General features: G+C 35.7%; 1 protein-coding gene and 3 non-coding genes across 8 annotated transcripts; all 4 read right to left on the reverse strand.

Annotated features, from left to right (window-relative positions):
• LOC126778477 (damage-control phosphatase ARMT1-like) lies at positions 1-24863 on the reverse strand. Of its 5 annotated transcripts, none has more exons than XM_050502066.1 (15): positions 24715-24863; positions 21113-21218; positions 20347-20564; positions 19933-20089; positions 18505-18639; positions 18022-18099; positions 16343-16451; positions 16139-16224; positions 14665-14726; positions 13660-13724; positions 12823-12938; positions 12110-12287; positions 7353-7479; positions 544-617; positions 1-137 (listed from the first exon to the last, which is right to left on the reverse strand). In XM_050502066.1, exons 1-15 carry the CDS (start codon positions 24807-24809, stop codon positions 127-129), a joined length of 1617 nt encoding a protein of 538 aa, XP_050358023.1. In that variant the 5' UTR covers positions 24810-24863; the 3' UTR covers positions 1-126. The 5 variants fall into 5 exon arrangements, with proteins under 5 accessions (XP_050358023.1, XP_050358020.1, XP_050358019.1 ...); XM_050502063.1 differs by lacking the exons at positions 7353-7479; positions 24715-24863 and adding exons at positions 1249-1375; positions 23970-24261; XM_050502062.1 differs by lacking the exon at positions 24715-24863 and adding an exon at positions 23970-24261.
• Positions 1608-1680, reverse strand: Trnak-uuu (transfer RNA lysine (anticodon UUU)). The gene has a single exon. It is a non-coding gene; the product is annotated as a tRNA-Lys (tRNA).
• Positions 7672-7744, reverse strand: Trnak-uuu (transfer RNA lysine (anticodon UUU)). Its single transcript has one exon. It is a non-coding gene; the product is annotated as a tRNA-Lys (tRNA).
• Positions 23031-23103, reverse strand: Trnak-uuu (transfer RNA lysine (anticodon UUU)). The gene has a single exon. It is a non-coding gene; the product is annotated as a tRNA-Lys (tRNA).
• Positions 24864-25083: the final 220 nt, after the last annotated feature.

Consider the following 25083-nt stretch of genomic DNA (forward strand, 5'->3'; position numbering starts at 1 on the left):
TTAGTTTCAAGAGATTTATTTTCAACAATGTACATATATAATAAAAATAAAGTAGATAAAGTGCTTTATAAGCAAATATGGTGATATCCGCATAATTCTTGGAATTAATTTTCTAGAAAAATTGATTTACACGTCCTCTGGAAATAAAAAAAAAATACATTAATATTCTAAAGATGGCTGTAAAAAAATATTGTATAAAAGAAAGCAAGGAAGAAATTGTAGTATGAAACCTGATCACATATTAAATAAATATTAAACAAATCTATATAATAAATCAATTTTAACATTTGTTTAAAAAATATCACGTGTATCCGTCACGCATAAGTTCCGCAAACGTCCGCTATGATTACTACTGCCAACCAATCGTTTGAACTGAACTTTTATTTTTCGAAATGACTTGTTGCTGCTTGCCCAAATGGCCTCGACGGTGTCACCGGGCGGGGGGCCAGTCTTTAAGATACTCAGCCAGATGTTGGGAGCTCACTTAATGGCTCAGAATACGCGTGTCCTAAGAGCGGTTAAACTTAACGATTAACGACGTACCGATTTCTCCGTCGGGTACGCACGGACGCTCCGACACTTTGAGAGCCTCTGACTTCGCACACAACTGGATAACACTGGAACAAAGCAATATTAAATAAAAAACTAAAATAAATAGTTTGTTCTTAAAGTGATTGTCAGTAGAGTAACTGCGTAGAGTTTTGTTATTAAAGATATAATATTGTCTTTTGTTTTAAATTCACCTAAAGTACCTGCGGCCTCACTTATAAGTTGGTTATCACTTATACAATGCTGTCTTTTTCTTTTGAATGTCAAATCAATAATGAAAGAAAGAGCGAAAACACTGTTTAACTAAACAATCGCTAAGCTACGTTCATGATTAAGGTGGTATAATTTTACTGGTGGTAGAGCTTTGTGCAAGCTCGTCTGGGTAGGTACCACCCACTCATCAGATATTCTACCGCAAAACAGCAGCACTTGGTATTATTGTGTTCCGATTTGAAGGGTGAGTGAGCCAGGGTAATTACAGGCATAAGGGACATAACATCTTAGTTCCCAAGGTTGGTGGCGCATTGGCGATGTAAGAGATGGTTAACATTTCTTACAATGCCAATGTCTATGGGCGTTGGTGACCACTTACCATTAGGTGGCCCATATGCTCGTCCGCCTTCCTATTTTACAAAAAAAAGGTCGATATAAATTTAAGTTAAAATTTAGTATTAAGATATAGCATAAGGTAAGATATACCCGTAGTCCCCCTTCTCCATCCACTTGTCGTCGATGCCGTTGAGCTGCTCCCACTTCCCCCTGGGCAGGCCGCAGATGAGGTCCGCCTTCACCGTCCGCACCGCTATCAGCGGCGCAGGTGTGAACCCTGGCGAATGAGACTACATTTACACTCTTGTCTTGATTCTCAAAAAAAAAATACAATTTATAAATTTTCACTATTTTAATTATAATTTATTTTTAGTTATAAATAATTTTGTTAAATTAAATATTCATATGTTTATAAATATATTATATATATATATATATATATATATAATATATATATATATATACATATATATATATATATATATATATATAAAGCAAAAAGTATAGGCCGCCCGAACAGGGACTTGAACCCTGGACCCTTGGATTAAAAGTCCAATGCTCTACCGACTGAGCTATCCGGGCTTCTCTAAAATATCTCAAAAACGTCTCCTGATAAAATGACGTAGGAATTACAAAAATGTATATAAAATAATTTACGTAAAAAAATGAATTATTGGATTGACATTGAAAATAAAAATATGTTTTTATAAAGTAATTAAATATATACAGTGACTTAAATCTTACGAAAAACTCTCCGTCTGTATCGAAAGCCTCTAAATATCGTAACTTTACAGCTTTTTTTTATAGAATTGGAAGGCGGACGAGCATATGGGCCACCTGGTAAGTGGTCACCAACGCCCATAGACATTGGCATTGTAAGAAATGTTAACCATCGCTTACATCACCAATGCGCCACCAACCTTGGGAACTAAGATCTTATGTCCCTTGTGCATGTAATTGACTGCCTCGTTGGTCTTTTGGCTTGATATAAGGCCGCAGACCCGGAGGTCCTGGGTTCAATCCCCAGGTCGGGCCAATAAAAAGTTATTGGGTTTTTCTATCAGAAAAATTCTCAGTAGCAGCCCGGAGTCTGGAAGTTGGAAGTGTGTACACTCCCGTGCCTCGGAAAGCACGTTAAGCCGTTGGTCCTGCGCCTGAACTCTTTCCGGTCGTATCGGATTACCGTCCCATCGGATTATGAGAGTTAGGGAAAAGAGAGTGCACCTGTGTTTGCGCACACACTTGTGCACTAAAATATCTCCTGTGCAGTTGTTTAATCTCTCTTGAGATTGGCCGCCGTGGCCGAAATCGGTCTGGAGGACTTTATTATTATTATAATTACACTGGCTCACTCACTCTTCAAACCGGAACACAACAATACCAAGCTTGTGTTATCATTGGTTTAAAAATTATAAATGCTATTTATTTATTTATTTAAGATAACCATAGTAGGTAAATAAATATATAATTCAAGTAATACATTAAAAATGCGTTCTTTAAATGTTATTAATAGTAATAACAGGATATCTTTACGTTGCCGACGTGGTGGGGCTTGTGCGCTTTAATGATTCTTAGGGCTATGCCAATAGAGCTACTCATGCAGGATTGGCCTAAGATGAGAAGACAGACCTGTGTGTCGTTGCTCGTGCAACTTTCAAGCATTGCATTTGACGCACCACAAGGTACTACTGGCAATACCCGCCTGTAAATGTCTCGTTTCTATCTCTTTGAAGAGAAGGTTTGGAGCTTATTTCGCCGCGCTGCTTTAAACTGTGTTGGTGGTTAAATATCTAGCAGGTTTTCATCCATCACGATGTTTTCCTTCACTGAGCCGTCTCCGCATTACATAGTACTACTTGGTTGGTGCAAATTTAATAAATAATTCAATATCATCTTGCAAAACGCCAATCGTATTACCTAGAGTCCATTGTAATAAATGAAAAGATTGTCTATCTTAACGTTATAGCAAATCTCTAGAGTAAATCGTTTCATAACGACTTTGATAGATTATAGTGATAATTTTAGATTTTTTTTGAAATATTGAATAGGAAGCTATTTTTACAGAATTTTAAAACTGAAAATTACACAATTGCTGTTATTCAATGTTAGAAACTGACTTAGAACTGACAAAGGAAAAATATATTTAAAAGAGAAAAAAAGGTTAAGACTATGAATATAAAATAATAGCATGCAAGGTTAGGCAAGGCATAGTTATGTTGGCCCGTATGTTAACATATTATTTTAATTAATTACTTACATATCTGTTTTTTTTTCTAATTCGTTAGAAAATGTATTTTTGATTAAAAACATGATATATAACTGTTGTGAACATACATAAAATTAAAATGCTTTTAAAGTTTTTTCATGTCATTTGCTTGATCAACTTAAATGTAACATTAAGTTTATTTTATAATTTTACAAACAAAAGTATTGTTGCAACTATGTTATATGTAATTATTATTAAGTAAAATATTTTTAAAATAAATTTAGTTTCATTGGCGTAGTAGTAATAATAATGTCCTACACACGTGTGTGCGCAAACATACACGATTGAATATATTATATGTATAATATATTCCATAACGCATCTCAATATCTATTAGTTATCGCCGCTAAATAATTATTTACATTAAAGTCCAAAATAAATACAATTAAAAATAGTTACTGTACAAATCGTGACATTCGCGTGGAATGGTGGCAAAAATGCTAGCAGCATTTCACCTTTGAATCGCTATTCCGATACTCTGGGCGAAAAATGAAATGAAGAGGCAATAAGACGGGTGTAATATTTTTGATGATAGTCTGCACTATCATTCCAATTATTTATTTAGCATTAAAATACCATCACTGTGTCATACATAAATTCGCTGCTTCGTTCTCTGCAACTACCATACCATACAATATAATAATAAATAAATAACTTTATTCACCAAAAAGAAAACAAAGACAAAATTAAGGTACAAAACCATAAAAAAGAGTTAACAGTATGATGAAAAGGTTAGGCTAGTTAGCTAGGCTGCTTTTCAGTCTACGCCTTGTACACATGCTGCCAACACAAACGCTACATTCAGCGCAGTAAAAAGTAAAAGAAGATAATATTACTTAAATATTAAAAGTTAATTCTATTTTATAACACGCCCAATAGGCTAAAATAAAAAAAACATGCAAGCATTACTAAAATAGAGAAGTTTTTTTTTGGTTAAATTCTTGGAAAAGGAAAATATTTCATATTGAATAAAAAAAAATATTTAAAATGTATAAGCAAATAGAGATACATATTTTAATAAATTACAATCAAAATAACAATTAAGTATATTAAGTTTAGTTACACACATTTGTCCAGACACATTGCGTCTTTTGCATAGAAGCCATTGCTTGCATTGTGCCTTAAACTTATTTTGAGACGTACTGTTCTTAATCGGAGGTGGGATATCGTTCCAACACTTCGAAGCAGCGAAACGAAAGCTACCTCTAAATGCTTGCAAATGTGGTCTAGGCAGTACTAGTCGCGGAACTCGGCTCAATCTATAATTGGATTCATTTGTTTCAGACCATTTAAGTTTATCCGCCAAATAATTGTGAATTTTACGATATTTTAAGGTAAAAGTGATATTATTTAATTTAAGTGTACCGTACACTTTTCATATTTAATATATTCTTGGAATTTAAATAAGGTGTAATATGCGAATCGAGGTATATTGTAACAAAATCTTAGACAAGAATTTTGTATCCTTTGTATGTTCCTTTCGGTCTTTTTATAAAGGCATAAAGGATATCACAGTAGTCCAACTTAGATAGAACCAAGGATTCCACAAGTTTTGATCGCACTGATTCACTCAAAAATAGTCTAAATTTATAAATCATTTTTAGTAAAGTGTAACACTTCGTAGTAACAGCTGATATGTGTTCTTCAAAACGTAATGACCCATCCAACTTCACCCCAAGATTCCTCGCTAGCTTAGACTCAACTAAGGAATGACTATCTATAAAAATCCTATGACACATTTGACTAAGCGATACCATTTGTTGCCTAGTACCAAAAATTATGTAAGTACATTTTTGTGGATTTAATGACAGGTAATGATTCTTCGACCAACTAAAAATTTGAGTAAGATCATCATTAACATTTTGGATAGTTTTATCATTATTTATATATGGATTGATGTTCAATAATAACTGTGTATCATCTGCGTACATGTGGACTAAACTATACAACCTTGGATAACACCTCTTTTAACTTTTATAGGGCTAGACTTCGAAAGACGAGTAGAAACTTCTACTATTTGTAATTTATCTTTGAAATAACTAGAAAACCACTTAGATACGAGAACAGAACAACCATAAAATTTCAATTTGGCAAGAAGTATATCTATTGAGACAGTCAAATGCTCTGCTGTAGTCTAATAGTATCAAAATTGAAGCCATATTATTAGTTGCAGAAAGAATTTTATCAACAATGTGTAATAACACTGTAGTGGAACTGTGTGACTTTCTAAAACCGGATTGACATTTCGGAATAATGCAATGTTCAAAATAGGAAGCAATTTGTTGATTTACCGCCTTTTCCAAAACCTTTGATAAAATAGGCAATATTCCAATTGGTCGTAAGTCTTTCACTGAGTGGACATTAGTCTTTTTCGGAAGAGGTTTAATAATTGTAGTTTTCTAAGATGTTGGGAAGTATCCCGTGCGTAATGAAGCATTTGTTATGGGTCCGTTCACACAGACCGGCTCGGAGAGCATCGGCCTGCTTTTTTCTTTTCACACAGACCGGGTCGTATACGCTTGGAATTGGCCGGAGCGGAGCCGCCAACTATTTCACATCGACCGGCTGGAAGAGATCTGAAAGCGGGTGCGAGCGAGAAAGAGCACGCAAGCGGAGCCGGTCGGCTCCTTTTATTACTTCACACGAAGCGCGTTCAGGCATTTTTAATGACAAAAAAACAAAAAACAAAAACACTGTTTCCAACGTGATAAAAATCTGCTCTCCTCTCCGAGCCGGTCTGTGTGAACGGACCCTATAGGTGTAATAGCAACTATCGAGTATGGGAGGGTAAGTTTTACCATTTGGTATATTGATATATTATATATATATTTGATATATTGATTAAATTAAAATAACCCAGAATTAGTTTCAAGAGATTTATTTTCAACAATGTACATATATAATAAAAATAAAGTAGATAAAGTGCTTTATAAGCAAATATGGTGATATCCGCATAATTCTTGGAATTAATTTTCTAGAAAAATGGATTTACACGTCCTCTGGAAATAAAAAAAAATACATTAATATTCTAAAGATGGCTGTAAAAAATATTGTATAAAAGAAAGCAACGAAGAAATTGTAGTATGAAACCTGATCACATATTAAACGAATATTAAACAAATCTATATAATAAATCAATTTTAACATTTGTTTAAAAAATATCACGTGTATCCGTCACGCATAAGTTCCGCAAACGTCCGCTATGATTACTACTGCCAACCAATCGTTTGAACTTAACTTTTATTTTTCGAAATGACTTGTTGCTGCTTGCCCAAATGGCCTCGACAGCGTCACCGGGCGGGGGGCCAGTCATTCAGTCAGCCGGATGTTGGGAGCCCACTTAATGGCTCAGAATACGCGTGTCCTAAGAGCGGTTAAACTTAACGATTAACGACGTACCGATTTCTCCGTCGGGTACGCACGGACGCTCCGACACTTTGAGAACCTCTGACTTCGCACACAACTGGATAACACTGGAACAAAGCAATATTAAATAAAAAACTAAAATAAATAGTTTGTTCTTAAAGTGATTGCCAGTAGAGTAACTGCGTAGAGTTTTGTTATTAAAGATATAATATTGTCTTTTGTTTTAAATTCATCTAAAGTACCTGTGGCCTCACTTATAAGTTGGTTATCACTTATACAATGCTGTCTTTTTCTTTTGAATGTCAAATCAATAATGAAAGAAAGAGCGAAAACACTGTTTAACTAAACAATCGCTAAGCTACGTTCATAATTAAGGTGGTATAATTTTACTGGTGTTAGAGCTTTGTGCGAGCTCGTCTGGGTAGGTACCACCCACTCATCAGATATTCTACCGCAAAATAGCAGTACTTGATATTATTGTGTTCCGGTTTGAAGGGTGAGTGAGCCAGTGTAATTACAGGCATAAGGGACATAACATCTTAGTTCTCAAGGTTGTTTTTTTTTTTCGATAAAAATTTAAGTTAAAATTTAGTATTAAGATATAGCATAAGGTAAGATATACCCGTAGTCCCCCTTCTCCATCCACTTGTCGTCGATGCCGTTGAGCTGCTCCCACTTCCCCCTGGGCAGGCCGCAGATGAGGTCCGCCTTCACCGTCCGCACCGCTATCAGCGGCGCAGGTGTGAACCCTGGCGAATGAGACTACATTTACACTCTTGTCTTGATTCTCAAAAAAAATACAATTTATAAATTTTCACTATTTTTTTTTATAAACATATGAATATTTAATTTAACAAAATTATTTATAACTAAAAATATACATATATATATATAAAGCAAAAATATAAAAAGCAGCGATATATAAAGCAAAAAGTATAGGCCGCCCGAACAGGGACTTGAACCCTGGACCCTTGGATTAAAAGTCCAATGCTCTACCGACTGAGCTATCCGGGCTTCTCTAAAATATCTCAAAAACGTCTCCTGATAAAATGACGTAGGAATTACAAAAATGTATATAAAATAATTTACGTAAAAAAATGAATTATTGGATTGACATTGAAAATAAAAATATGTTTTTATAAAGTAATTAAATATTATACAGTGACTTAAATCTTACGAAAAACTCTCCGTCTGTATCGAAAGCCTCTAAACATCGTAACTTTACAGCTTTTTTTTATAGAATTGGAAGGCGGACGAGCATATGGGCCACCTGGTAAGTGGTCACCAACGCCCATAGACATTGGCATTGTAAGAAATGTTAACCATCGCTTACATCACCAATGCGCCACAAACCTTGGGAACTAAGATCTTATGTCCCTTGTGCCTGTAATTGACTGCCTCGTTGGTCTAGTGGCTTGATATAAGGCCGCAGACCCGGAGGTCCTGGGTTCAATCCCCAGGTCGGGCCAATAAAAAGTTATTGGGTTTTTCTATCAGAAAAATTCTCAGTAGCAGCCCGGAGTCTGGAAGTTGGAAGTGTGTACACTCCCGTGCCTCGGAAAGCACGTAAAGCCGTTGGTCCTGCGCCTGAACTCTTTCCGGTCGTATCGGATTACCGTCCCATCGGATTATGAGAGTTAGGGAAAAGAGAGTGCACCTGTGTTTGCGCACACACTTGTGCACTATAATATCTCCTGCGCAGTTGTTTAATCTCTCTTGAGATTGGCCGCCGTGGCCGAAATCGGTCTGGAGGACTTTATTATTATTATAATTACACTGGCTCACTCACTCTTCAAACCGGAACACAACAATACCAAGCTTGTGTTATCATTGGTTTAAAAATTATAAATGCTGTTTATTTATTTATTTAAGATAACCATAGTAGGTAAATAAATATATAATTCAAGTAATACATTAAAAATGCGTTCTTTAAATGTTATTAATAGTAATAACAGGATATTACATCACGCGTTATAAAAATATTATATTTAGAATTATAGAAATGTTTACAACTAAGCAACATTTAGTTGTTCAATTGATTATATACATTCAGTAACAGCCTGTGAATGTCCCACTGCTGGGCTAAGGACTCCTCTCCTTTTTTGAGGAGAGGGTTTGGAGCTTATTCCACCACGCTGCTCCAATGCGGTTTGGTGGAATACACATGTGACAGAATTTCAGTGAAATTAAACACATGCTGGTTTCCTCGCGGAGTTTTCCTTCACAATCAAGCACGAGATGAATTAGAAACACAAATTAAGCACATGAAAATTCAGTGGTGCTTGCCCGGGTTTGAAGCCACGATCATCGGTTAAGACTCACGCGTTCTAACCACTGGGCCATCTCGATACATGATATACATTCATGTGTTAAATTTATTTCAGTAAAGTCGGTTAAAATAGATGTAAACTATTTTTAACCGACTTCAAAGTAGAAGGTTCCATCTTTTTCCGTGTTAATAAGCTTTCGATTAAAGGTTCGACTTTTACAAGTTAACCCACTAACCCATATTGGGGCGTGGTGGAATAAACTACAAACATTTACACGAGGAGGCTTTATATAACAGTGAGAAATAAACTGTCATTTTACATTTTTATATTGTATGAAGATAATAATAATAATAACCCCACCGACGTATCTTTACGTTGCCGACGTGGTGGGGCTTGTGCGCTTCAATGATTCTTAGGGCTATGCCAATAGAGCTACTCATGCTGGATTGGCCCAAGATGAGAAGACAGACCAAGAGAGATACAACCCAAGCCAAGGTGGAACAGCGTACGCCGAGGGCTCCATGACTAAGGGGGTGCTTAGTCGTTTGTTCGCATACAAACTTTAGAGACAAGGAGACCTCTAATTTAATTTACCCTTAACTTCATTCACTTTTATGTCCTTAGCTACTCGAGGGAATAATATGATAACTAGGTCTAAAACTAAAAAATATATACAGGTGAACGTGCCGTCGTTAGAAGAAGAGTCCACGCAGACTTCTAATTCATCCTCCAAATCTTTATTCCCATTAATACAAAAGCAAAAGGGGTGTAGAAAAAATAGCCAAGGTTGTAAGGAGCAGCTTACTTTTGATGCAATCATTTTAAATAGTGCGGTAAAATCAAAAACAGATATCCATACTATGTTAATTGATTATCAAAAAGCCTTTGATTCAGTCCCGCATAGCTGGTTATTGTATGTCTTAAAATTGTATAAAATAAACCCAACCCTTATATCATTTCTTCAAAATTCGATGCAAAACTGGCAATCTGTATTAATAATAAAACAATCGTCCATGAAATCTCTAATTACTGAACCAATTCGTATCCAACGAGGAATTTTTCAAGGAGACGCTCTGAGCCCCCTCTGGTTTTGCTTGGCCTTAAATCCTCTTTCACTCTTGTTAAATAAAACCAATACAGGATTCACACTTTATGGTAATAACACCCAATATAAGTTATCACACCTCATGTACATGGACGATATAAAACTTTACTCCACTGACAAAAACACGCTGCTTGAGTTAGCAAGCATTACGGAACAATTCTCAAAAGATATTCATATAAAATTCGGAGTCGACAAGTGCAAAATTCTGTCAAACTCGAAAGGAAAAATCCTTAATAATAGCTACAAACTCAAAACTGGTGAACAAATTGAACCAATGGATGAACAAAGCATATATAAATACCTTGGTTTTAAACAATCTAGGCAAATACTACAAACTACGACAAAACAAGAACTGCTTACAAAATTCTCGCACCGATTAAATCTCGTATTAAAGACACACCTTAACTCTAAAAACACAATAAAAGCTATTAACACATTTGCCATACCCTTACTTACGTACTCTTTCGGAATAATACAATGGTCAAAAAGTGACATAAAAAAAATTGCAGCGAACTATAAACATTCACTTCACTAAATATAGGAAACATCATCCAAAATCTTGTATTCAAAGGCTCACACTACCACGCAAAGAAGGAGGAAGGGGATTAATAGACATACACAATTTACACAATAAGCAGATACTCTCACTCAGAGCATACTTCCATTATAAATCCGAACACTCACCTCTACATAGACATGCAACAGAAATAGACAAAAAGCTTACACCATTAAACCTACATGACAAAAACACGAAAACACACAAAAACACGTAAACGAACATATCATAAGTACACAACAACAAATGTTGGCATGAGCTGAAAAAACACTGCATGGGAGGCACCGAGCCTATTTGAACCAACCCCACGTCGACAAAGAGAAGTCGAACGAATGGCTCAAACGAGGTGAACTGTTCCCTGAGATTGAAGGTTTTATGCTCGCCATTCAAGACCAAATAATAGCAACTCGTAACTATAGGAAGTACATAATGAAGCATCACAATCAACCCACTGACTTATGTAGACACTGTAACGCAGCCTCTGAAACTATTCAACACATAACGGGGGCTTGCAAATCTCTCGCACAGGCCGATTATAAGCATCGACATGATCAAGTGGCTGCAATCATACACCAACATTTAGCATACAAATATAAACTTATAACAGAAATGAATCCGTATTACAAATATAAACCGGAAAGTGTATTAGACAATAGAAACCACAAAATCTACTGGGATAGAACAATAATAACTGACAAAACTGTTTGTTATAATAGACCAGATATTACCGTTCATGATAAAATCAATAGAATCGTTTATCTTATCGATATAGCCGTTCCTAATTCACATAACATACAAACCACAATATCTGAAAAGTTAAGTAAATACCAAGATCTCGCCATAGAAATTAAAACGCAATGGAAAGCACAAACAGTACACATAGTCCCAATAGTCCTATCATCCACAGGTATCGTGCCAAAATCCTTGACACAAAGTCTGAACACCTTACAAATGCCAACATATATCCTCCATATACTTCAAAAAGCCATAATCCTTAACACCTGCCGTATCACCCGAAAGTTTATATCATCATCCACTTTATCATCAACGTTTTTAATATAAGCAACACTCCTTAACGCTTGGCTGCAGCCCGCGTTTTAGGTTTAAACCCTTCGAAAGAAGAGAAAGTTTAAAAGTTAAATAGAAATAATAATAATAATATCCGGGGACATTCTTCACACACGGCCATCTGATCCCAAATTAAGCTTGTACAGAGCTTGTACTGTGGAAACCAGACAACTGATATACTACATATACTACTTTTTTTTTGTAAATACATACTTATATGAGAATTACACCCAGACTCAGGACAAACAGACATGTTCATGCACACAAATGTCTGTCCTGGGTGGGAATCGAACCCACAACCTTCGGCGTGAAAGGCAAGTATCTACTAACCACGCCAACCGGCTCGACAAATTGATAAAATAATAAAGAGATGTGGTTACCTTGCAAAGCGCTCTCGAAGCTCAGGGTTGGGTTGCAGTTCCTCTCACCCAAGAGCTTCCTGTAGTTCAAGTCCCCCTTGAACATGACGGCGACCGCGAACTGCAGCTTCCGGTACAAGTCCGGGTCGTATGTCTTCATGTCCTTGTAAACGTGCGGCGAGGTCCAGAAGTCGTCACACTGGGGGGGGGGGCACATACACAAACACATCACTGGCAGGTGTTAGATTCAGCACTTAGAAAGCCATATCCCAAATATATTTTATTCAACGTTCCTATAGCCTATTGACTATGACTCGGAGGTCTAGAGGTCTCTTATGTCATCGCACGGAGGGCCCTTCTCCGTATATAGTAAAGTAATATGAATGTCCCACTGCTGGGCTGTGGGCTCCTCTTTTTTTTTGAGAAGGCTTGGATCTTATTCCACCACGCTGCTCCTATTCGGGTTGGTGGAATACACATGTGGTAGAATTTCAGTGAAATTAGATGCGTAATACATGCAGATTTCAGATTTCCTCACGATGTTTTCCTTCACCGTCAAACACAAGATGAATTAGAAATACGCACATGAAAACTTGAAAAGTGGTGCTTGCCCGGCAAGTTTGAACCCACAACCATCGTTTAAGATTCACGCGTTCCAATCACCAGGCCATCTCGGCTCCGTGTATAGAATTTATAAAATTTAGCTTAATTTAGTTATTTTTTATAAAAGTTACCATAACAACGAATGTGCCATCTTCCACTAACTTGGTCCAAATCTCGCCCAGATTCGACAAATTATTGGAAGTGACGCTTCTCGGCGCTTCTGGTTCGGACGCTTCTGCTTCGTCTTCTAGAAGATGAAAAAAATATGATATTTAACTGAAATAAGAACATCACATACTGGTGGTAGGGCTTTGTGCAAGCTCGTCTGGGTAGGTACCACACACTCATCAGATATTCTACCGCAAAACAGCAGTTCTTGGTATTGTTGTGTTCCGGTTTGAAGGGTGAGTGAGCCAGTGTAATTACAGGTACAAGGGACATAAAATCTTAGTTCCCACGGTTGGTGGCGCATTGGCTATGTAAGTGATGGTTGACATTCCTTACAATGCCAATGTCTATGGGCGTTTGGTCACCACTTACCATCAGGTGGCCTCGTCCGCCTTTCTATTTTATAAAAAAAAAACATTACGGATATATAACATTATCAACGCGTAAGTTTGTCTTTTGGCTGTCTGTCTAAGTAATTTACGCAGCAAAGGATTTATGTAAAATATGGATTGACAAATGGGCCAACTAATGGTATGTGGTCACCACCACCATTAGTTGGCCCATTGAAAAGACATTGTCACTGTGAGAAATAATTACCATCCTTACATCGCCAATGCGCCACTAACCTTGGGAAAGAAGATCTTATGTCCCTTGTGCCTGTAGTTACACTGGCTCACTCACACATATAAGTATTGTTTGGCGGTAGAATACGTGAAGACGAGTGGTACCTACCCAGATGGGCTACCAAATGAATGTTACAAAAAGACCGTTAATGTATCAATATTCGGACGGTACCCCACCTGGTTTATTTTCTACCGGAATCTCTCGACTATAATTGGCTTTTGCACAGGACCTTATAACGTATCTGAAATGAGAAAAAAAAACAATCGTAAAAGATTATTTACTCCTTATATAATAATTAGCTAATGCTCGCACGCGTTGCGTTGCATTTTTAAATTTCTTTGTAATTTATCCATCGACTATATCTCCACCAAATCTCCTGGTGTTGGTGATGGTGATGATGGTTCTATACTAGAAATCTTTAAGTACAGCAACGTGCAACTTAAGCGTCAATGAAAACCCCGTCCGGGATTCAAACCTCGGGACCTGCGGCCTCACAGGCTGGCCACTAAGCTGATTTTAAAAAGAGCGATTGAAGTCATTTGGTTTTGATAGCTATAATAATATATTCCTTGCCTCGGAAAACACGCAAAGGCATTGGTCCTGTATCTGAACTCTTTCCAATCATGTCGGATTGCTGTCCCATCGGATTATGAGAGTAAGGGAATAGAGAGTGCACCTGTGTTTGCGCACACACTTGTGCACTATAATATCTCCTGCCGGAGGATATTATGACAGCGAAACCGGTTTAGCTGGTTAGGTGGTTGAGACTTTCAAAACGATTTTTCGTTAACCCCTAAGGTGAGCGAAAAATCACAACAACACGCCAGTTTTAAGGGGTTTTTTTATATAGAATAGGAAGGCGGCATATGGGCCACCTGATGGTAAATGGTCACCAACGCCCATAAACATTGGCATTGTAAGAAATGTTAACCATCGCTTACATCACCAATGCGCTACCAACCTCGGGAACTAAAATGTTATGTCCCTTGTGCTTGTAACTACACTGGCTCACTCACCCTTCAAACCGGAACACAACAATACCGAGTACTGCTGTTTTGCGGTAGAACTGATGAGTGGCTGGTACCTACCCAGATGAGCTTGCACAAAGCCCTACCACCAATAAAATGAAATAAAGGGAAGGGACGTATATAACCGAAATAAGAGAGTCGGATACCACTCACTTGAAATCTCGAGGCGTGACGTCAGATACGAACCACGGTATCTTTTTCACATGGAATCGAACCTAGGAAGAAAATAATGTATTCATACAAAACAATAATAATAATAAAAGCTTAGGTTGAAATTGATTATTGGTTTAAGTAAAATAATTTAGGACGGACATTGTGAAATATTGCATCAGCCGAGGATGCATTATTAATCCATTAGCAATGTAATTTATTATTGGATTTGACTTCAATCGAGAAGTTAGTCTTAATTATAAAATAGTTTTAATTATAAATTGTAATTTTAAATAAATAATTTTAAGTAATTGTTTTTTTTTCAACCATCGTTCTGCCACCAACGTAATTATTTAGACTAAACAAGGATCATAAATACAAATAAACAGTAAAAAGACAAAAATTACAATAATTATATTTTTCAGATTTTGCATATTATAAATTAGATTTAAAAAAAATGTATATTGTTGATTCATTTTAGAAAGTTACCTTACGATTTTTTTTAATAATGCATATTATTTTAAAGACATTTCATAACACTTAATTGTGTTTTCTTCTATCGAATGTCAAATCACTAATGATAGAAAGAGAGAAATCATTGTTTAACTAAACAGTCGCTAAGTAACGTTTATAAGGTCGTATGTTTTTACGTTTCCATATAATACATAATATATTGTTTCATTTCACGAACTATTTTTTTTTCACTGGCAATTAAAATGCAATTTGTATAATCTGTTGCTTTTTATTTTAGGTGATCCGGTACGATTCCTAATCATTAAATTAAAAATTATAAGCGAATATAAATATAAAATAATAAACACAAATATTGTTCTTTAAAAAACAAAGCCAATAAAAACAAGAAATTTACCAATAAAAGCATTGAACTAAAGGTGTATATTGTAACTATAAAACTAGAGTAGAGTATCTGTGCTTTGGACAACACGGTCCATTTATAAATGCAAATTTCGTACATGAAAAATTAATGGTTGCTACATTTTGAAATCGACCTTCTGTTGAAATCCACGTGGAAAATTATACAAAATTATGTATTGTATATATTTATTATTATTATTATATTTTTTTTAAAAAGCCGAGATGGTCCAGTGGTAAAAACGCGTGAATCTTAACCGATGATCGTGGGTTCAAACCCGGGCAAGCACCACTGAATTTTCATGTGCTTAATTTGATATTATAATTCATCTCGTGCTTTAAGGTGAAGGAAAACATCGTGGGGAAAAATGCATGTGTCGAATTTCACTGAAATTCTGCCACATGTGTATTCCACCAACCCGCAACCTTCTCCTCAAAAAAAAAGGAGAAGAGGCCTTAGCCCGTTACTGTTACTGTAATGTATATTTTATTATTATTCATTCCAACAAGAGTCCGCTTGTTTGTTTAATGTACCTGTCGACAGTATCGAGTCGAAGTATATAAGTAGCACATAAAAATTTTATTTACTATCTCGTTTTCAATTTACCTTTTTGACAATATTCTGCGACACGAGGAAGTGTGCCAGGCAGAGGTCCCCGAACAGTTCGTATCCAGCGTTGTCGCACACGATGTCTGTAACGAATCATAATTGAAATCCATTCTTATATTATAAATGCCACGATACACACATACATTACTAATAATGTAAACTCCTAAATGCAACATAAGCTGAAGTATTTGATTAACTCACCAAACATAACAGTTTTCGGAACGGTCAACTTCCCCGGACAAGGAACCAGTTGGGCCTCTCCCTCCGCCGACTCCGCCCCCTCCTCGGGGGGCTTCGCTTCCTCACAACACTGTGTATAACACACACTCAGCATTATGAAATATATTATATCAGTAACAGCATGTTAATGTCCCACTGCTGGGCTAAGGCCTCCTCTTCTTTTTGAGGAGAAGGTTTTGGAGCTTATTCCACCACGCTGCTCCAATGCAGGTTGGTAGAATACACATGTGACAGAATTTCAATGAAATTAGACACATGCAGGTTTCCTCACGATGTTTTCCTTCACCGTCAAGCACGAGATGAATTATAAACACAAATTAAGCACATGAAAATTCAGTGGTGCTTGCCCGGGTTCGAACCCATGTTCATCGGTTAAAATTCACTCGTTCTAACCACAAGGCCATCTCGGCTTGTATTACATCACAAATATATAATTTCTAACTTCATTATAAATAAATATAATACTATACATAAATCCTTACATAATACATACATACATATTTATATTTTATCAAATAAATTCTTTACCGGCTATTCAATAGCACTTTGTATAAATGATCGGAAACGAGTTCTAATAATCTATCATTTAATTAAATCTTCAAACTAAAATAAATTTAAAACAATAAAATTAAAACTACATATTAAATTAAAACTATATACGCTATTTTTAAAAAAAAGTAACTTAAAGTAAGAGCATTGAACCCGCTTATATTACTAAAGCTTTATAATATTATCTACTGGGTTACTAGAATAAAAAAAATCATTTTTTAACATTTTTAATTATTACATTAATATAATTCACTAAATTACAATATTTATTATATAAACAATAAACCTCTTGTTTACAAGGTGGCAGCCCTGTGAGTGTTGCCAATCTATTGCAACTACATTTCGTTTTTAAATTCGTATTCTGCAATTATAATACAAATATATTTTTTAAGTAAGACTTCCCTGAGGCGAAGAATCTCTACTCATTTCTAACCTATTCCAGCCACAAGAGCAGTAAAGACAAACAAATAGCTTTGTCATTCAAATGACTTGATACCATTGGTCGAAATTTAGATAATCTATGGTATTCACTATGGATTCGTAAAAAATGGCCTGAGTGCGGGAAAGTTTTGAGTTTGTAAGTAAAATTAAAATGTATATAAGTAGGTAGGTGGATTTACGTTGTGTTGACTATAAATCGATTGAGAACTGTTCGTATTATCTATTAGAAAATCATATGGAATTCCTTAATCTATGGTTTGTTTATCTTTATTCCTTCTTCGATTGAAATAGTCTATATGCATATAAACAAAATTTTCATTTCAATGAAGCATAACAAATAAGTAAATTTAAAGTAGATCTGCCGTCTGCAAACGACATTTAAAGTTTATTATTCCGCAATTCCTTATTAATTTTTTACTAAATATTTTTTTTAAACGTTATTTCTTTTTTTTTAATTATCACATATAAACTATTACCAAAATTTAAATGCCAGTATCAAGGTAAGCTTAGCAAACATTAAATAAATATTACAATTATATCTTTACAGGCATAACACGTAAGATATGATTGCAACGTTTCATTATGAAACGTTTGAGTTGCACGAGCAGGCTGCACATGAAAATACGTTTTTAAAAACACAGCATACTCACCCCTTCAATAGTTCTGGCCATCGCTTCAGCCTTCGCTACAACTAGGTCACTGATCTTCGCAGTGTCGTCCACAAGTAACTGAAATCAAAACGAAAACATCAATCTTGACTTCCGTTTTCACAGAGTGGGAAATTTTACAATATTACCCCCCTTATTACCTCCATTTACCTCCCCCTAACTATACTCTTTCACCTGAGATTACCATTGGAAATCGTTAGGCTACTGTCAAACATTAATTTACACAACAATACTAAGTTATATTGTTGTGTTCCGGTTTGAAGGGTGAGTGAGTCAGTGTAACGACAGCTACATAACATCTTAGTTCACATAGATGATACAATATGAACAGGATTTTACAGTGGAAATGTCTATGGGTGGAAGACCATTTGCCTAAATCATTATTTCAATATAAGCATTCATTTGTGAAAAAACTATTTGTCAAAAACTTTAATAAAATTGTTATTCTAATTTGAACCATATTACCTTGTCCTTAAGATCGTTAACTATCTGAAACGGGTCTATGATCTTTTTCACAGTATTGTTTCCGTCAGCCGAGTTCAACGTCACCTGTTCACCCAGAGACAACGACAGGTCACACTTGTTAGCCCATAGACAAATCTGAAACGAGAGGAATGCGCAATAAGTCTGTCCTTGTTTAAGCAGGTTTAAAGAATAATTCTTTCAATTGATCTCTTTTTTTATATATTTGCCGGGATGGCAAATGACTCTACTCCACTTGATGGAAAGTGGTAGCAGAGTCCTAATGCGACGACGGCCAGTACAGTCGGGAAGAATGTTCTGTTAGCTACCTTCGCCTTGCCGGCCCGCAAGATGCCTTTTCACAACTCGTTTGAAGGAACCCGTGTTGTAAGAGGTGAGCTGTTAATGACACGTGAGCTGGTAATGAATTCCATTTTTTGGAAGTGCGACAAAGAAAGGAGTTGCCAAATTTCTTTGTGCGGGATGGAATTGATGTCACAGTTAAGCGGTGACATCGATCTCGCTCCCTGTTCAAGACGAAAAACGTTATTCAGCGAGTGATTAGTTAAACAATGCTGTCTTCTTCTTTCGAATGTCAAATCAATAATGACAGAAAGAGATAAATCAATGTTTAACTAAACAGCCGCTACGCAACGTTTATAAGGCCATAAGTTTTTTAGTTATAACTTTGTAATAGAACTCTCATTAGGCCCAGCTTCTAACTTAACCTAAGTTCATTGTTGCCCAAATCATATATATCAGGTCCTTACATATGAAATTAGCGTTTTGTCGTACCGACCACTTTGATCTGAAATATCTCCGCTTTGGTTAAGAATTCCAAATTCAAATTTATAAATTCATTTAGCTGGTACATTTGAGTTTTGAAAACAGTCATTCATTTGTTTTTTCCTCATTATTTTTAACTTTGGCGTCGCTTATTACCGGACAATGGAAAACATGAAATGTCGGTATATTTACGAGTACGAGTTCTACCGTGGCACCAGTGCTGCAGAAACAGCTCGAAGGATTAATGATGTGTACTGCGCTAGTATCGCAAAAGAAAGCACGGAACGTTTTTGGTTTCAACGTTTTCGTTCTGGAAATTTCGACCTTCAGAACCGACCCCGTGGACGGCCGGAGACCAGTGGAAAATGGAGAATTAAAGGTTATTGTGGAAGCGGATCCATCACAAAGCACTTCAGAGATAGCTGCAGGATCGGAGTAAGTGATAAAACTGTATTATGCAAATCATCAACTGTATTATGCAGTATGTATGAAGCAAATCGGGAAAGTAAAAAAACTTGAACGAACCCATCGTCACGGGATCGCTTGCGCATATACTACCGTGACGCGCCGAAGATAGTTTATAACCCGATTCAACATAAGAACATCTATTGGACAGTTATTCTGTTATAAATATAAACAAATTACCTTCAAAAGCGTCATGAAGTCAGCTTTCCGCTTATCCTTGTCACTGGGTGAGAGCATGGTCATCAGCTTGTCCGCGACGACACACATGAGCTCCAAGCTGTTCGTAAACGATTTCTCCTTTTGCTCATCGAAGGGATCGAAGTTTTGTAGACCTTTGCTTTAAAACACAATAAATTTTTTTTTATTAAATAATGTATTTACGTATTTATTGGAAAACATACAGCGTAATATAATACATAAACATTTGACAAGAAAGTAAGTTTTACATATATATGAAGTATATAACATGTTGCTTATCTATACGCATGCTTGAACCATAAGGAATTACATGGGCTTTCTTTTTTTAAACCGAAACACTTAAAAAAGCCGCGGGCGGCTAGTTTGATACATGCCGGAATCTTTTAAATGACTTACCTCAATTCGCAACCTTCCCTAAGCCTCCTGTACACGTAGCATTCAGAAAACACCCATATATTCGTAAAGTAATATTGATTCTCTGCTTTTGAAATCCATTCGTTCCACTTCCTCGCTTCCGGCGTGTCGACTGTTAAGGGATCGTACATCTTGTTCGTTACTAAATCATTTTTGAGTTTTGTTATGTATTGGATGTAGCCGCGTATGTCATCGTCAGACTGAAAATTTATGAATTAAAAAAAAAAGATTATTAGTAAGCACAATTTTTGGTAAAATTATGAATCATATTTTTTAATCAGTATACAAGCTGCTGGTACTATTACAAATAATAATTATATTCTATTTTATAGGTTAGGATAGGTCATTTTGGCGGTTCGCCACAGTAGCATGCGAAAGCGACCCCGTGGCGCTCCTCGTTAAGACGGAAAGGGTACTGCTGGTTTTTTAGTGGGTATTCTGATGTTCGGGGCGCACTCGGCGCCTTGGACACCGGCGAGCCCCACCTACCCCCCCACTGTTCCCGTGGGGGAAACGCGTAATGCGTTTTTCCAGCGTTAAAAAAGAGTCATTTCGGCGGGGCGTCACGGTAGACGGAGAGGATAAGGGTGGTTATTTTAGTGTGTATTCCGGTGCACTAGGGCGCACCAGGAGTTTTAGGCACCGACAAGTCCCACACAACCCTCACTTCATGTGGTGGAAACGCGTAATTGCGCTTTCAATTAACGAGATCAAAAACCCCCGTCTCAAGTTATATGTCACAACTTACAGCGCTATTTGCGGACTTTATCTTTGAACTTTCACGAGACAAGTAATCGATAACTTTTGTCAAAATGATCGGTAAGCGTTCCTTCAGGGAGTAGAAGGCGAAACTCCTGAAAAAATAAACAAAATGACGGTTATAAATTTATAATGATTCCATATAAATGTGACGCATAAGGGTCCGTTCACACAGACCGGCTCGGAGAGGAGAGCAGATTTTTATCACGTTGGAAACAGTGTTTTGAGTGATTGTAGTAAAGTTTATTTTTGCATTTGCACCTTTTTTGTCATTAAAAATGCCTGAACGCGCTTCGTGTGAAGTAATAAAAGGAGCCGACCGGCTCCGCTTGCGTGCTCTTTCTCGCTCGCACCCGCTTTCAGATCTCTTCCAGCCGGTCGATGTGAAATAGTTGGCGGCTCCGCTCCGGCCAATTCCAAGCGTATACGACCCGGTCTGTGTGAAAAGAAAAAAGCAGGCCGATGCTCTCCGAGCCGGTCTGTGTGAACGGACCCTAATCCTTAATAATATTATAATTGTGAGTGAGTTTGCTTTTTTGTTACGCTTTACGTCTTAAATTCTCAAATGATGGTCATAAGATTTTGCATACACGTTTTCACGGGGTAGAGGGTGATCACGCTAACCTCACGACAGTCACGTCACTAGGTAGGACAAAATGGAACAAGTAAGAATTTCTCGTGTCTTATAATCAAAATATTTTCATAAGCCGCGGTGCGTGCATTTTATCGGTTTGCTGTGACTTTGCGAACAAAACGCTTGATAAACATAAGATTTTTCAAATTTTATTATTGTAAATTTATTATTATTTTAAATACCTCATTAATCTAGCTAAGTTAGCTTATAAGACTGTAAATTCCGAGGTCTAGGTCCAACTAGTTTAATGATTCTAAATTTGAACCGTGTGGTTCAAATTTGGATTTCTAAAAAAATCAAAATATACTTTTTTTATTCAAGTAGCTATTATAAGCACATTTGAATCATTCATTTTACAATATTATGTATATGTAAAGCTACCACAAGGGCCTACATACATTACGTTTGTCACAAATTACACGGGCTTAATAAATAATGTCCTTTGTGGGACAATGTATACCTACGCTTTTACAAAAAAAAAATCTGATTGTGTATTGCTGTTGGCCCTAGTAGCCTCTACAGTGTCACCAGGTGGGATGGGCGAGTTGAAATCAAGCCGGACGTTGAAAGCCACATAAGAGGCTCAAGAGATACGGACGTCCTAAGGGTGCCTCCTGTGAGGCCGGACCTCGGCTTAGGACGCCGTTGAAGTCGGGACGGAAGGTCATACGCCTAAGCGTCGACAGGACGTAACGAACGAGGGTCGTCGACCCCGCCGGCGTGGTCGGTGTGTGTTGCTTGTGTTCCCTAACAGATGTATGTTGGTACGCTTAGGTCGCCTACGGGTCGAATTGGGTAGCTTTTACAACATAATCCCAGAAAACGTTCAGAAATGTTTTATTGTAAAATGAAAAAGACATATGTCGCCAACTTTTGAACGATATAACCTTGGAAATTAAATAATGCCGATCAAAGATAAAATATATATATAATTTCTATTTCAAATAAAATATATATAACGTTAACGAGATGTGAGCCTTTCCCCTATACTTTTCAGGTGTGAATTATTTCTTTTCAAACCATTAGTAAATTTTTATCAATTAAACGCATTTTGTTTGTAGTAGTAGCTTAATATGGATTTTCTCTTTGTTTTACACTAAAATCTTGTAAAAATAGAGGATACGGCGTCGTTTTTGTATTAATAAAACTTGTATATTAGCAAAAAAAAATTATGTTAAAAAAATTGCAACAGATATTTCAAATTTTTTATTCGCTATAATAATATAAATTAGAAAAAATGTAACAAAGAAAAATAAAACGAAAAAAAAATGGCCGCCCGAACAGGGACTTGAACCCTGGACCCTTGGATTAAAAGTCCAATGCTCTACCGACTGAGCTATCCGGGCTTGAAATAATATATCGAAAATACGTATCAGAATAAAAACAACACGCATTTATTAAAAAATATTTGATATTTAACACAACAAATATTATTATTATGACAAAAGAAACAGTTTTTGTTATACTAAGCTGCTAACTCAATTAATATGAAACTTTATTTTGAAAAATATATTTTTTAATTTTGAAATAGGCAAAGGCAGTATGTTGAATATTATTTATCAATATAGTTGGCATTTAAATTGTTAATACTGGTGCTTTTGAAGCAAATACGAAAAATATTACAACAAAGACCAGAATATTTTTGTAGGATAAATAAGAGTGAGATTTATAGATCCTCAAAATTTATCTTTAATAGATAGTCACATTTTTATTTAAAAAAGAAGTAAAAGCAGCAAAATAATTTTTTTTTTTTTAATTTTTCAATTTCGGCCGGTAGTTTAAACGATATTTAACTACATGGATAAGTGTTAAAAAGGGGGCTTTTAGTAAATATATATAACAATGTCAATTTTATAAAATCATGAGATAAAACCCCCATTTTGCCCAAGCAAAGACGGGTGGATGTGGCAAGATATAGAATTAATAAAACGGGAACTAAACTAAATACTTGTTTCAATATAATAAGATAAGTTGCCTAGTGAATATTATAATTAGTGTTCAAATTCCAGATTTATTATATATTTGTAGCAGTACATATTTTTTAATAATAGTGTGCTACATTTATCTATTGCATACAATAAATTAAGCAGTTTACGCTTAATTACACTTTGTTATTATTTACTTTATTTATCTATCAATAAAATGTGTACATAATTAATCTTTGATGGTATAATGAAATATTATTTCAATGCGCAATTTTTGTAATACATACTTTTTGAAAGTTCCCTGAAGTTGAACGTTCATTGGAGTAGCTGTATTTAAAAATGGACATGGTTTTTCCACTTTTATGAACGGTCCACCGTAAATAAATTCGGGTTTTGTTGAATATTCTTCATCATCTGATAATTTAACAACTGTCTCGCTAGGTACGGACGAATGTTGGGAAGCCGGCCTCTTAGACGTTGTACTCATTTTTTATTAATTTATTTTATTATCACAAATAATTTTTCATAACCAAATGTTTGTATATTTTGCCTGAAGGGAAAACTAAAACTGAAGTCAGAACTTCTGAAGGTTTTATTTTTCAAATTGACGTCTAGTGATAAGGGGAAATGTCATCTGTCACATGTGTATTTGCAGAGGACGCTCGTATTTGTATTATTATTCTGTCCATAACGTGCTTTATTCAAAAATATATATTAGTATAAAGCAAAGTATTTTCAAATGCTTTAATTTAATTTACATAATTAATTTGTAAAATTTTATTATTAAATAGATATATTTTAACTATTATATGTCGTTGTTAAAAACAAAAACAATCGCCGTAAACGGTATTCCTATTTTGAAAATCATGGTTTTAATTGTATATTACTTCTTACAAAAAAGGTTTTTCTTCTTATAAGCATATACGGGTATTGTTTGAATATAGAATTACTGCCATGATAATGATATTACATATTTGTGATATTTAATAATCGAAAAATAAAACAGTACTCTATCAAATACTTGTTACTTACATTCCATAAATTGCACACATTATAACATTTCGCGGCGTAACTATACGCATAACAGGATAATTCTCGGTATCTATAGGCCAATCATATGGCGCCATTTTAAATTTCTCACGTGCGATTTTGAATTTTAAAAATTATACGCGAACCAAACGTGCGTATTTCGTGACATAAAATAAACTAAAATAGTTTTGACCGTGGCTGTTGGCTATAAATAGGAAGCGGTATATTGAGAAGCCAATCTGGTGCAATGTGGAAATTCGGAAGATATTTTCAAGGATACCAAAATAACTTTTATTTCTAAATTAATATAGGAAGATTACTGTTGTTTTTAATCGTTACAATAAATATTAAGGTCAATCTTCACGTTTTTTA

This window comes from Nymphalis io, chromosome 26 (genome assembly GCF_905147045.1).
Source record: "Nymphalis io chromosome 26, ilAglIoxx1.1, whole genome shotgun sequence".
NCBI lineage: Eukaryota > Metazoa > Arthropoda > Insecta > Lepidoptera > Nymphalidae > Nymphalis > Nymphalis io.